Source organism: Eleutherodactylus coqui, chromosome 12 (assembly GCF_035609145.1).
Source record: "Eleutherodactylus coqui strain aEleCoq1 chromosome 12, aEleCoq1.hap1, whole genome shotgun sequence".
Classification (NCBI taxonomy): Eukaryota; Metazoa; Chordata; class Amphibia; order Anura; family Eleutherodactylidae; genus Eleutherodactylus; species Eleutherodactylus coqui.
Window position 1 is genome coordinate 78,859,345 of NC_089848.1, and position 15,317 is coordinate 78,874,661.

Below are 15,317 nucleotides of genomic sequence, written 5' to 3' on the forward strand. Positions count from 1 at the left end.
GTGTATATGCTGAAAGGCTGTAAAGGAAGCAGCCATGGACTACAGGGATGTAGCATGCCTCTAAGGCTAAGAAAGGGCTGCAATCTTCAGTCTGGGGTTAATTTTAATAAAAAGGGGTGTTACCTTTAAAGGTAAAAAGTGAGGAGAGTGGGAGGGATGGCACATTCTGCAGAGGAACATCGGTACATGCAGTCTGAGGAGAATCTAACGCTCCTCTATGTGTATACATATTTTATTCCTTGGTTCCTCTGAAGTAACCACGACTTAATAAAATTTTCTGTGTGAACAATAGGTAAACAACTGTACCAAATTAACTTGAGCGAAGCTAGTTTTGTATATGCAGCTGTTTACAAACAGACAGTAATGTTATCTTTTAGTGAGATAATGTCCTTCTACTTTAGATAATCATAGGGGGGGGGTATTATAGTAGTTATATTCTTGTACATAGGGGCAGTATTATAGTGGTTATATTTTTGTACATAGGGAGGCAGTATTATAGTAGTTATATTCTTGTACATAGAAGGCAATATTATAGTAGTTATATTCTTGTACATAGGAGGCAGTACTATAGTAGTTATATTCTTGTACATAGGGGGCAGTATTATAGTAGTCATATTCTTGTACATAGAAGGCAATATTATAGTAGTTATATTCTTGTACATAGGGGCAGTATTACAGTGGTTATATTCTTGTACATAGGAGGCAGTATTATAGTAGTTATATTCTTGTACATAGGGTCAGTATTATAGTAGTTATATTCTTGTATATAGGGGGCAGTATTATACTAGTTATATTCTTGTACATAGGAGCAGTATTATAGTAGTTGTATTCTTGTACATAGGGAGCAGTATTATATTAGTTATATTCTTGTACATAGTGGGCGGTATTATAGTAGTTATATTCTTGTACATAGGGGGCAGTATTATAGTAGTTATATTCTTGTACATAGGGAGCAGTATTATAGTAGTTATATTCTTGTACATAGGGGCAGTATTATAGCAGTTATATTCTTGTACATAGGGACAGTATTATAGCAGTTATATTCTTGTACATAGGGGGCAGTATTATAGTAGTTATATTCTTGTATATAGGGGGCAGTATTATAGTAGGTATATTTTTGTACATAGGGGGCAGTATTATAGCAATTATATTCTTGTACATAGGAGGCAGTATTATAGCAGTTATATTCTTGTACATAGGAGGAAATATTATAGTAGTTATAGTCTTGTACATAGGCAGCAGTATTATAGTAGTTATGTTCTTGTACATAGGAGGCAGTATTATAGTAGTTATCAAACTACTAATGACCACTTGTCCGTTAGTATGTATGTGTGTGGGTGTTTCTCATGCTCCCACCCTGGTGTCGTCATCGCTGGTCCTTTAGCATATATAAAACATAGAGCCTGACCGACAGAAGAAGAACAAAGTTGGGGCTCTTGGAAGGGGGGGACAAAAATAACAAAATAAGAATACAACTAAGCCTTTATTATCTCAGATACAACTTAGCGGTCCTGACAGGAGACACCAACCTACCACCACCACAGAGATCCAGCGGGCTGAAGGATCAGCGGTGACATTACTGCTGTTGGAGGAGCCATTTTGGAGTTTGGTAGTAAGGACTATGTACCAGATAAGCCGACAGTAGCTACCAGGACCTGTGATGACGTCACCATCATGTGATCATATGTGTGGGTGGAGTCAGGGATCACATAATTGGGGCAGATCACTGTATCCAAGAGTCTGCTGTGCTGGTGATGTCTGAAAATCAGGATGGATGTGGATGTACCACAGCTGTGTGTGTGATGTGTGGTAATCAGGATGCATGTAGTACAGCTGATTGTGTGATGTGTGGAAATCAGCATGGAGGCAGTAGAGCCATGTGTGTCATTTGTGGGAATCAGCATGGATGTAATAGAGCTGCATTTATGATGTGTGGGTATCAGAATAGATGTAGTAGAGCTGTATGTGTAATGTGTGGGAATCAGGATAGATGTAGTAAAGCTGTGTGTGTAATGTCTGCGCTTCAACATGGATGTAGTAGAGCGGTGTATGTGATGTCTGGGAATCGGGATGGTTGTAGTAAAGCTGTGTGTGTGATGTGTGGGATCAGGATACATATAGCATGTAACATAGCTTTGTGGCCACCAGAGACACTGGAACTATAATTTCCTAATAATTACCAGTATTCTTGTACATAGCAGCAGTATTATAGTAGTTATATTCTTTTACATAGGGGGCAGTATTATAGTAGTTATATTCTTGTACATAAGAGCAGTATTATAGTAGTTATATTCTTGTACATAGGAGCAGTATTATAATAGTTATATTCTTGTACATAGGGGATAGTATTATAGTAGTTATATTCTTGTACATAGGGGGCAGTATTATAGTAGTTATATTCTTGTACATAGGAGCAGTATTCTAGTAGTTATATTCTTGTACATAGGAGCAGTATTATAGTAGTTATATTCTTGTACATAGGAGACAGTATTATAGTAGTTATATTCTTGTACATAGGAGGCAGTATTATAGTAGTTATATTCCTGTACATAGGGGGCAGTATTATAGTAGTTATATTCTTGTACATAGGGAGCAGTATTATAGTAGTTATATTCTTGTACATAGGGGGCAGTATTATAGTAGTTATATTCTTGTACATAGGAGGCAGTATTATAGTAGTTATATTCTTGTACATAGGGGGCAGTATTATAGTAGTTATATTCTTGTACATAGGGGGCAGCATTATAGTAGTTATATTCTTGTACATAGGGAGCAGTATTATAGTAGTTATATTCTTGTACATAGGGGGCAGTATTATAGTAGTTATATTCTTGTACATAGGGGGCAGTATTATAGTAGTTATATTCTTTTACATAAGGGGCAGTATTATAGTACTTATGTTCTTTTACATAGAAGACAGTATTACAGAAGTTCTACTAATGCTACTTCATTCCAATATTCCATATTACAGCAGTTGTCTCTTCTATTTCCCTGCTACTCTAATCAGGTAATTTAAAATAGATTTCTTAACAGTGTGTAACTGTGAACACTCATGTATGCTGAGTAAAATGTGTAAGAATTCAATACTAATTTATGACATTGAGAGTAAGTATTGATGATTAAGAATGTAATTTTCCTTTAAAATTTTTTATTTTTCTGTTGTCCCTTTAGCATGTGCAAGAACGTGGGATAACATCACCTGTTGGCCAGCTGCAAAAGAAGGAGACTTGGTGGTGCTTCAATGTCCGGATTACTTTACTTACTTTTCTTCTGCAAACGGTAAGGAAAGTCTATCACCGGAGTCCATTGTCAGCTACATTATTTTTTTGTTGGTAGATTTTTATGTTTTTTTGAATTAAGATTGAAAGGTAGCATCACCAGTGGACTGACCTGCAAGATTTGTGAAACACACAGATCTTAAAGGGGTAGTCCAGGACTTTTACTGTTGATGACCTATTCTCATGATAGGTCATGAACAGTTGATTTTCAGGGGTCTGCTACTCAGGATCCCTGCCAATCAGTTAATCCCCAGGCCCACTCTCAGTATGTACACTGTTGGAAGCAGATAGCTCTGTTGATAGCACTAGTTGCAAAAAAAAAACAAGAGTCAGCACTTTCAACAAATAAACTAAATATGATGGTTTACATAAGCCATTGCTGCAACAAATGCAGTAATAGAAAGTTTTTAGTACACAGTTTGACCAAAGCACTTGGGCTCATCTGCCACATCCAGACAAACGTTATTGAACGGGTGCCTAGCTTTAAAAGCAGCTCTCTTTGAGCCAAAGTCCTCTAATGGGCTCAGAGCAAGCTGAATACCTGGCTTTCTAATTTCATTAGGCCACTTGGGACAGATGGGTGAATGCAGTGCATACAAAAAAAAACAAAGCCAGCATTACCAACAAATAAGTTAGATTTGAAGGTGCACGTAAGTCATGGCGGCAGCGAACACAGTAACACACACACGTGCCTCATCACTCATACATATTTAATATCTGAATAAAAATGCACAAGTGTTGTTTATACTAACTACATAAAAACGTAAGGTTCTTAGTACCTATTTTGATCAAAACATGTAGGCCCATCTGCCTTGTGCAGGTAAACTTTATTGGACTGGTACCGAGCTCTAAAAGGCACCTGAACAATGTGGATCCTAAACAGATAACCATTTTAATACTAATTAAATAGCAGTGCTAATAGATTATATATTCGGCTTTCATTTAATGACTATAGGCTGGTATTATTTAAGCATTAAATGGGGGTATTTAATTAGATATATTGTATTCCTACTTAGGCACGGTACAGAATTAATCATAGATTTCTACAACTTGCAATCTCCGACACTTCACTTCTTCGGTACTTCTTTAGATTTCAACGTATTGTCAAATCACATGGCTCTCCTAACATTTCATTCTTCCCAGTGTCTCAGCCGAAGCTTAGATTTCTACTTTGGCTGTATGTTGGCAGCGATCTCAGCAGCACACTTGAAGCTTTCTCATTTGATATGAAATGCGACATTGAACAAGAGCATTGGCTTGTATTCTCATTGTTTGCTTGTTTATCGAGACTCTGTCTCTCTGCCAGGGAACATTAATTTCTTCCAGACGGTTTCTAACATATGCTGAGTGGTGGCGACATCCGAAGAGTTAAGAGCGAATTTCATGGAAATGTTCTCTAAATCAAAGAAGAAAACCCCTTTTAATACAAACTTCAGGCCATTTAACAAGTTCCATTATGTTTCAACTATGTGGACAGCCATTGTGATGGATGAACATGGAGTGCCTCTTGATTTTGTGATATCAGTCGGTCTACATGAATTGGCCATTGGAGTTTGAACCCAGGACATAAAGTGACTATTAGGGAGCAATGAGGATTTCTCGTTTATACACTAATTGTTACTTGGTAGGTCTGTTGCTTGCCAGTCTCTTAGGATTTCTCATTCCTGAAAAGTCTATTTAGAACATACTTGCCAACTTTCAAAGCGGGAGATTTTGAAAAGTGGGATATGAAGCTGCAAACATGGGACACCTCACAGAATTTTTTAACGTATGCCCTTTTAAATAGTACTCACTCAACATATGGCAGTAGATCAAAAAATTTGAATATGACCCCTTAATTATACCACAAATTATGTACAGATTCCAGGATAGACTTCCTAAACCAATACAGACCACCAGAAGGAATCTCCGAAACTAGGAGACTCCAGACTAAAATCCCAAAACTTTTACAGACCCCAAACTAAGTCCTCTAAACAAATACAGATGCCAAACCAAACACCATAAAGTAGTACAGTCACCAGTGCACAGACCCCCTAAAGATAGACCCCACACTAGACCACCTGAAGTAATACTGATCCTAGATTGAACTCCCAATGACATGTACAGCAAGAGATGCTCTCTGTAACCTATCCAATCCAACTAATACAGCAGTGCTTGAAAGTTTGTGAACCCTTCAGAATTTTCCATAGTTCTGCTTATATTTGATCTAAAACTACATGGGATTTCAACACACGTCCTAAAAGTAGATAAAGAGAAGCAAATCAAACAAATAAGTCAAAAGTATTAGACTTCGTTATTTATTTTCTTGAGGAAAATGGTCCAATATTGCTTGTCTGTGAGTGGCAAAAGTATGTCAAACTTTGCTTTCAGCATCTGGTGTGACACCCCTTCCCATCCCTCTTGTGCAGCAATAACTACATCTAAACATTTCTGGTAATTGTTGATTAGTCCTGCACATCGGCTTGGGTGGATTTCAGCCCATTCCTCTGTACAAAACAGCTTGAACTCTGTTATGATGGTGAGTTTCCTCCCATGAACTACTCACTTCAGATCGTTCCACAGCATGTCTATAGGATTATGGTCAGAACTTTGACTTACCCATTCAAAAACTTTAACTTTATTCTTCCTTAACCATTCCTTTGTAGGATGACTCGTGTGGTTTGTTACTTTGTCTTGTTATATGATCCACGTTTAGAGTTGAGCGAACATACTCTGCCGAGCTTGATGCTCGTTCGAGTATCAGCTTACCCGATGGTGCTCGTTACTCGAACGAGCATCACGCCGTGTTTGACCCCACCCCAGTTTTTGGCTCCTCCCCACTGTGACGTGCCTGTTTTGGCGCCGTGATGCAGGGCGCGCCAATGGCAAATTTTTTGGCAGGGGGAGAGAACTCATGAACATTAACATTAGCTAGTGTGAGAAAGGCCTTTAGTGGCTTAGAGGTAACCTTGTGTTCCTTTGTGATCTCACAGAATATTATATACCTTGCTCTTGGCATGATCTTTGTTGGTCTTGAATTTTCTCCATTTGTACATTGTGAACTGGTGGAGTCCAAACTTTTTAAAGATGGTTTTGTAGCCTTTTCCAACCTGATGAGCATTAACAACTCTTCTTTTGAGGTCCTCAGAAATCTCCTTTGTTTGTGCCACGATATACTCCCACAAATGTGTTGTGAAGATCAGGCTTTGATAGATCCTTATTAGGGATGAGCGAGTATACTCGCTAAAGCACTTCTCGCTCGAGTAGTGTGCTTTAGTCGAGTATCTCCCTGCTCGTCCCTGAAGATTCGGGAGCCGCCGCGGGGCGGGGGAGAGCGGGGAGGAACGGAGGGGAGATCTCTCTCTCCCTCTCTCCCGCCCGCTCCCCGCTGCGACTCACCTGTCAGCTGCGGCGGCTCCCGAATCTTCAGGGACGAGCGGGCAGATACTCGACTAAAGCACATTACTCGAGCGAGTAGTGCTTTAGTGAGTATACTTGCTCATCCCTAATCCTTATTCTTTAAATGAAATAGGTTGCCGACTCAGACCTGATTATCATCCCATTGATTTGATTTATCTGCTAATCCTAAAGGTCCACATACTTTTGCCACTCACAGACATGTGATATTCAATCATTCTCCTCGATAAATCAGTGACCAAGTCTAATAATTTTGACTCATTTGTTTGTTTTGGTTCTCTCTATCTACTTTTAGGACATGTGTGAAACTTTGATGTAGGTTTAGGTGAAATATAAACAGAATTATAGAAAATTCTGAAGGGCTCACAAACTTTCACGCCCAACTTGAGGTCTTGAACAGTTGGACCCATATCCACATGGAATTCCCTAACTGTATGAAAGTCAATTTTATAAGTTGGAATAAAGTACACTTATCTTAAAGTCACAGTATCATGCCTTGTCCACATTGATGGGAAGCTTAAAATGATCCTTCACTTGGACCAAATTGAACATCTCTCAAGAAACCTAAAAATGGCTGTCCACAGATGGCCCCCATCCAGCCTGACAGAGCTACAGAAGATCTGCAGAGAAGAATGGCAAACAATCCTCAAATCCAGGTGTGCAAACCTTGTGGCATTATAGCCAAGAAAACTGGAGGCTGTAATCACTGCCAAGGTGCTGAGTACAGGGTGTGAATACTTATGTCAGCGTAAAATGTTAATTTGTCATTTTTTAAAAATTTACAAAGATTTCTAACATTCATTAGCTGAGAGCTGCCTCTGATTGGTCCCTGCGCTCAGCCAATCGGAGGCAGCACTCACTCACCCATTCATGAATTCATGAATGGGTGAGTGAGAGCTGCCTCTGATTGGTGAGGGCTGTGACCAATCAGAGGCAGCCCATTCAGCAGGCGGGGATTTTAATTTAAATTCCTGCCTGCTGAATACTACAGAGAGCAGTTCAGGAGAACTGCTGGCCGGACGCGGCTGAACTTTGGCTGCAGCAAAAAGGTGAGTATACATTTTTTTTTTTTACATATTTGCAGGATGCTTTTTAGGGAAGGGCTTATCTTTTAAGCCCTTCCCCGAAAATTCATACAGCGCTTGCCGGCAGCCCATTGCTTTCAATGGAGCCGGCTGTATTGCCGGTTCCGTTGAATTCAATGGGCGAACATCGTTCTTCTCTGCCACAGCTGTTACAGCTGTGGCAGAGGAGAACGATCTTTAGTATATGTTCTCAATGGGGTCGGCGCTGCTGCCGCCGGCCCCATTGAGCGCATATATAGAACACAACGATTCGCAGAACGCAGATAGGCGCGTTCTGCAAATCGTTGTGTCCTATAATGTATCGCACATCCGCATAAAAAACGGACATGTGCCTGCTCCCATTGGGATGCATTGGGTCTATAGATCTGCAGATCGCAAGCGCATCTGCAGATCGGACCAAAAAACGCTCGTGTGACCGAGCCCTTAATGTTGTCATTATGGGGTACGAAGTGCAGAATGTTGAGGAAAAACTTGGAACTTTTTTCTTTAATTTGCAAAAGGCCAAAATTTAACTGTATATACTCGAGTATTAGCCGACCCGAGTATAAGCCGAGTCAATAAGTTTTACCATATAAAACTGGTAAAACCTATTGACTCGAGTATAAGCCTGGCTAGACTCGAGTATATACTAGGTAAAAAAAAATGCAATACTCAACTCCCAGCCGGCATCTGTGTCCCCGGCACAATGAAAGCTGTTTCAGACTTCTCCCCGTTCTCATCTCTCTGCTCGGTTTTCAATTCCCCCGTCGTCAGCGCTGTGTTAGTAAGCTGTGTGATTGAATCGAGCACCAGCCAATCACAGCCAGTGCTCAATAAACCAATCACAGCCATTCGGTTAGGTCACAGCCATTCTGTGAATGATCGAGCGCCAGCTGTGATTGGCTGGCACTAGAGATGAGCGAATATACTCGCTAAAGGCAATTGCTCGAGCGAGCATTGCCTTTAGCAAGTATCTCCCCCGCTTGAGACGGAAGGTTCGGGTGCCGGCACGGGGGAGCGGTGAGTAGCAGCTATCAGCAGGAGGGAGCGGGGGGGAGAGAGGGAGAGATCTCCCCTCTGTTCCGCCCCGCTCTCCCCCGCAGCTCCCCGCCGGCACCCGAACCTTTAGTCTCGAGCGGGGGAGATACTCGTTAAGGCAATGTTCGCTTGAGCAATTGCCTTTAGCGAGTATACTCACTCATCTATAGCTGGCACTTGATCCAATCACAGCGCTTTCCTACACGCTGATGGCGGGGGAATTTAAAGCTGAGCAGGAAGATGACAGCGGGGAGAATTCTCAAGCAGCTTGCCGCTCCGCCGGGGAGACCATTGCGCCAGGGACACAGACGCAGGCTGGGAGGTGAGTATTGTGGGCTTTTTTTTGTTTTGTTTTTTTACCTCACTCGAGTATAAGCAGAGGGCTTTTTTTTCAGCCTAAAAAAATATGCTAAAAAACTAGGCTTATACTAGATTATATATGGTAAATATAAAATAAGTGAAAGTATCTGAAGACTTTCCGGACCCACTGCATATCTAGAAAATAGCTAAGAAGAATATTGGATGACTCAGGGCCTGATATTTCCATGTAATATTTTAATAAGGTAAATGCTTAAAATTAAGTTACAAAAATTAAAAAAAACGTTTTAATTTTACATTTAATGATGTAATTTTTATTCTATATTACTTTTCAATTAGCAGACTGTAAAATTCCACTTCTACAAACCCCATATTGTTAATAATTCAAAGTGTAAAAACTGTCGTTTACGCTAATCCCCTGGAACATGACAGGTGCGTTCTTTCATCTCTGAGAAAATGACCTACATAAAACACTCTACTCCCTAATCATTTTTGCAACTTTTACTTTGGCAAAGTCACTAAAAGAAAAGATGTAGGTGGAAAAAAAACAAGCGATTTCAGGTTCTGTGTAATAGTAATGTGTTTCCAGGAGGGGAAGGAAGAAGAAAAGGAGGGAGATGGAGACAAAGAATAAAGGGTGGTGGTTGTAGTCTTCCGTATGTCATATGGTTGACGCTAAGCAATGTTGACAGTCCAAATACTATAGAAGTGGAGAGTTCTGTGCCTAAGAGAATGGCAAGACGTCTTACACCAGGGATTCTAAGATTGAGCTGTGTAAATACTTTGTGGGAAACGTATTTGAAGAAAGCAATTATGCTAGTATTTTTAACCTGTTTTATGTGTAGCAAAGTTTTAATATTAAATGTCAAACAGGATATTAACGACTAAATAAAAACAAAAGCTGACCTCCTGCTATACACCATTGATATGACCTTGTACAGTGGGTCCGGAAAGTCTTCAGACCCTCTCACTGTTTTTGCTTTTTTTTTATGTTGTGGCCCTGTGCAAATTAAAAAGAAAATTTAAGCCCCCCCCCCCCCATCATTCTGCATTAAATACCCCATAATGCCAAAGTGACAACAAAATGTTTGAAATCTTTGTACATTTTTTTTTAAAAAACGAAAAACCAGCATTTTGCATTGACGTACGTATTCAGACTCTTTGGTATGACACTTGATATTTAGCTCTGGGGCCTCCTGTTTCTCTTGATCATCTTTGAGACGTTTCTACACCTTGATTGGAGTCACCTGTAAGAAATTCAGTTGATTGGATATAATTTTACATATTTTGCATATCAGAGCTGACACCAAGCCATGAGGAGGAAATAACCACATGTAGAGCCTTAGAGACAGGATTGTGTGGAGGCATAGATCTGAAGAAGGCTGCAAAAAAACTCTGCTTTACTGAAAATTACCAAGAGCCCAGCGGCATCCATAATTCTTAAATGGAAGATGTTTGGAAAAACCAGGACTCTTCCTAGAGCTGACTACCCACCAAACTAAGTAATCGGGGGAGAAGGGTCTTAGTAAGTGAGGTAATCAAGGACCCAACGGTCACTTTGGCTGAGCTCCAAAGAGTCTGTGCGCAGATGGGGAAACTCCCAGAAGGTCAACCATCACCGCAGGCTCCACCTATCTGGGCTTTATCAGAGTGGCCAGAAAGAAGCATCTCCTCAGTAAAAGACACATAAAAGCCCACCTGAGGTTTGCAAAAAAAAGTACCTAAAGGACGTCAGACTGTGAGAAACCAGATTCTCTGGTCTAATGAAACCAAGATTGAACATTTTAGCCTCAACTCACTCTAAGTGTTGTGTCTGGAGGAAACCAGTTACTGCTCATCCCCTGCCCAATGCCATCCCTACAGTGAAGCATGGTGGTGGCAGAATCATGCTGTGGATGTGTTTTTCAGCAGCTGGGACAGGGAGACCAGTCAGGGGTGATGGAAAGTTGAATAGAACAAAGTACAGTGTTGTTAATGAAAACCTGATCCAGAGTGCAAGTGCCTACTTACTACTGTCTGCACTGGGCACAGCTCATTAACTCACACAGACTAGTATGAATGGTGTCTCAGTGGTTAGCACTGTTGCCTTGCAACGCTGAGTCCTTAGGGGGACAGAGAGGGCAATCTGCCATAAAGACCGGGATCGTCGAACGGTGTGTTGTCTTCCTGGCGCTCGAGTTCGACACATCACGGATCGGATTGACAGATTACTGGGAGGGGCTGGTGAGGATCCAGCAGTCATGGTGCACATTGGCACCAATGAACGAGTTAGAGGTCAATGGAGGGCCCTCAAAAATGATTTCAGGGACTTAGGGTCCAAGCTCAGGGCGAGGACCTCCAGGGTAGTTTTCTCGGAAATACTACCTGTACCTAAAGCCACACTAGAAAGGCAGCAGGACCTTAGGGAGGTAAACAAGTGGCTCCGGAGTTGGTGTAAGAAGGAGAGATTTGGGTTCCTGGAGAACTGGGCTGACTTTGCGGTCGGCTACAGGCTCTACCGTAGGGACGGGCTGCATCTAAATGGGGAGGGTGCAGCTGTGCTGGGGGAAAAGATGGCTAGAAGGCTGGAGGAGTGTTTAAACTAGGGACTGGGGGGAGGGCAAAACGAGAAATAGTGGGGTAGCCAGTGTAATTAGCGATCTGGGTCCAAGCAAAGGGAATGGGGGACGAGCAGGGGGTGGGGTTAGTACAGTTAGAACTGATAGATCAGCGATAAGTACGAATAGCAACAAAACAAATTTAAAAAACAAAAAAAATGATATAAATTGTATGACCACGAATGCACGAAGTCTGATCGGTAAAGTGGGCAAGCTTGAAGCAAGAATGACTGATGAAAGTTATGATATAGTCGGAATTACTGAAACATGGTTTGATGATAAGTGCGATTGGGCGGTGAATTTGCAGGGGTACAATCTCTTCAGAAGAGACTGAAGGAACCAGAAAGGGGGAGGGGTATGTCTGTACGTCAAATCGAACTTGAAGCCGAGGCTACGGGAGGATATAGGGGTAGGAGACGAACAGGTGGAATCTCTGTGGGTAGAAATACAGGGAGGAAAAAATAACAAAATCCTGATAGGGGTCTTCTATCGACCACCAAAAGCAACAGAAGAAACTGAAGACTTACTACTAAGGCAGATAGAAGAGGTGTCAAAACGAAACGAAGTAATTATCATGGGGGACTTTAATTACCCAGATATAACATGGGAGAACGAAACCTGCAAATCTCACAGGGGTGATAAGTTCTTGAGAGTAATTAAAGACAATTACCTGAACCAACTTGTGCAGGAACCAACAAGAGGGAGGGCCATTCTGGACCTAGTACTAACTAACAAACCGGAACGTATAAGGGGGGTGCAGGTTGAGGGGCACTTGGGGAACAGCGACCACAATATAATCAACTTCCAGCTGTCAATCAATAGGAAGCCTTATCAGGGAGTGGCAAAGAAACTAAACTTTAGTAAAGCAAAATTTGATGAGCTTAGAACTACTATCGGTAACATTAATTGGGACAACATCCTCAAAAATATCAGAACGGAGGACAAATGGGAAAAGTTCAAAAGGATCCTAATCACCTCATGTGAGCAGTTCATTCCCTTTAAAAATAAAAGAAACTCAGCTAAAAGGAAACCAATGTGGCTCGACAAGACGGTACGAGGGGCAATAAACGAAAAGAAGAAAGCGTTCAAACTACTAAAGCAACAAGGCAGCGAAGAAGCGCTAAAATCATACAGGGAAAAAAACAAAATATGCAAAGATACGATCAAAACTGCCAAGGAGGAAGCAGAAAGACGGATCGCAAAAGAGAGCAGAAACAACCCGAAGCTATTTTTCAACTACATAAACAGCAAAAGGATTTGCAGGGAGAGCGCTGGCCCTTTAAAAAACAATGCAGGAGAAATCATTGATGATGACGAAGGGAAAGCAAATCTACTAAACAGCTTCTTCTCAAGTGTGTTCACCAAAGAAAAGGAAATGCCACACGAGATGCAGGGGAATAAAACGAACCCCTCACAAAATATCTCATACCTAACGCAGGAGGAGGTGCGGAAGCGTCTAAAGAAAACTAAAATTGATAAATCACCGGGCCCAGATGGATTACACCCAAGGATACTAAAGGAACTAAGTGACGAGATAGCTAGGCCGCTATACCTAATATTTCTAGACACTATCAAGACCGGAGTAGTACCATTGGACTGGCGCATTGCCAACGTGGTTCCAATTTACAAAAAAGGGAGAAAAAGTGAGCCTGGTAACTACAGGCCAGTAAGTCTCACTTCAGTAACGGGAAAAATTTTCGAGGGGATTCTGAGAGACGCCATCGATGAGTACCTCAAGGAGATTAAGGGAATAACTCCTCACCAGCATGGATTCATGAAGGGTCGCTCATGTCAGACAAATCTGGTCAGTTTCTACGATGAAGTAAGCTCTAAGCTGGACCAGGGAGAATCTATTGATCTTGTATATCTGGACTTCTCTAAAGCCTTTGACACCATGCCGCATAATAGGCTAATATACAAAATGAGGCAGCTCGGACTGGGCGAAAACGTGTGTAAGTGGGTAAAAAATTGGCTCAACGATAGAAAGCAGAGGGTGGTAATAAATGGTTCGTACTCTGATTGGAGCACAGTCGCTAGCGGGGTGCCACAGGGTTCAGTATTAGGCCCCACTCTGTTCAACATATTTATTAATGACCTGATAGAGGGGCTGCACAGCAAAATATCAATATTTGCAGATGACACAAAATTATACAATATAATTAATGCAACGGAGGACAATGTGCGGCTACAAACGGACCTGGATAAGATGGGGGCTTGGGCAGAAAAATGGCAAATGAAGTTCAATGTTGAAAAATGTAAGGTTATGCACATGGGCAGGAGAAACGGATGTCACCAATATTCACTTATTGGGGTACCACTAGGGAAAAGTGATATGGAAAAGGATCTAGGGGTATTAGTGGATAATAGACTAAACTGGAGTAACCAATGCCAGTCAGCCGCTGCAAAGGCAAATAAAGTCTTGGGGTGCATTAAAAGAGGTATAGGGGCGAAGGACGAGAACATTATCCTTCCACTATATAAGGCACTTGTCAGGCCTCACATGGAATACTGCGTACAATTCTGGACACCGGTGCTCAGGAAAGATGTCACAGTGCTTGAAGGGGTTCAAAGAAGGGCAACTAAACTAATACATGGAATGACGGGACTGGAATACCCAGAGAGGCTATCCAAATTGGGACTATTTACTCTAGAAAAAAGAAGGTTAAGAGGCGACCAAATAACCATGTATAAGTACATGAGGGGACAATACAAGGATCTCTCCCAGGATCTGTTTACACCCAGGACCACAAAGGTAACAAGAGGACATCCGCTACGATTAGAGGAAAGTAGGTTTCATCACCAACATAGAAAGGGGTTCTTTACTGTAAGAGCAGTTAGACTGTGGAACTCTCTACCGGAGGAAGTGGTGATGGCAAAATCGATAGAGGAGTTTAAAAGGGGGCTTGATGTCTTTCTGGAGAAGAAGGATATTACAGGATATAAATATTAGGTTAAGTGTCAATCCTGGTATACAGGCAGGTAGGAACTATTAGGGGTTGATCCAGGGAACAGTCTGATTGCCATTAGGGAGTCGGGAAGGAATTTTTCCCCCAAAAGGGCTAATTGGCTTCTGGCCTTGGGGTTTTTTGCCTTCCTCTGGATCAACACAGTAGGATAGACAGGCTGGACTAGATGGACAATGTCTTCATTCGGCCTTACATACTATGTTACTATGTTACTATGTTAGATTCAAATCTCATTAAGGACAACATCTGCATGGAGTTTGTACCTTCTCACTGTGTTTCTGTGGGTTTCCTCACATATTTCAATAACATACTAATGAGTAGAAAAAAATCAACGTACTACACTCATTGTACAAAAAATCAAGCACCTGAAACTTTCTCGGTGTGATTGTAACGTTGATATAAGTAAATGACTACAATATCAGAGCAAAAGGATCATTTATTGTAAAGTACTGACTAGAGATGAGGGAGTATACTCGGTAAAGGCGATTGCTTGAGCGAGCATTGCCTTTATCGATTACCTGCCCGCTCGAGATGAAACGTTCGGGTGCCGGCGCGGGGGAGCGGTGAGTAGCGGCTGTCAGCAGGAGGGAGCGGGGGGAGAGAGGGAGAGAGAGATCTCCCCTCTGTTCCGTTCCTCTCTCCCCCGTAGCTCCCTGCCCG

At 41.7% G+C, this 15,317-nt stretch overlaps 1 protein-coding gene across 1 annotated transcript in view; it reads left to right on the top strand.

Moving 5' to 3' along the window:
* VIPR1 (vasoactive intestinal peptide receptor 1) overlaps positions 1-15,317 on the top strand; it is a 221,795-nt gene that overhangs the window by 120,573 nt on the left and 85,905 nt on the right. The window contains exon 3 of the mRNA XM_066584602.1: positions 3,172-3,279. Coding sequence (XP_066440699.1) covers positions 3,172-3,279 — 108 coding nt within the window. The remainder of the gene's footprint in view (positions 1-3,171; positions 3,280-15,317) is intronic.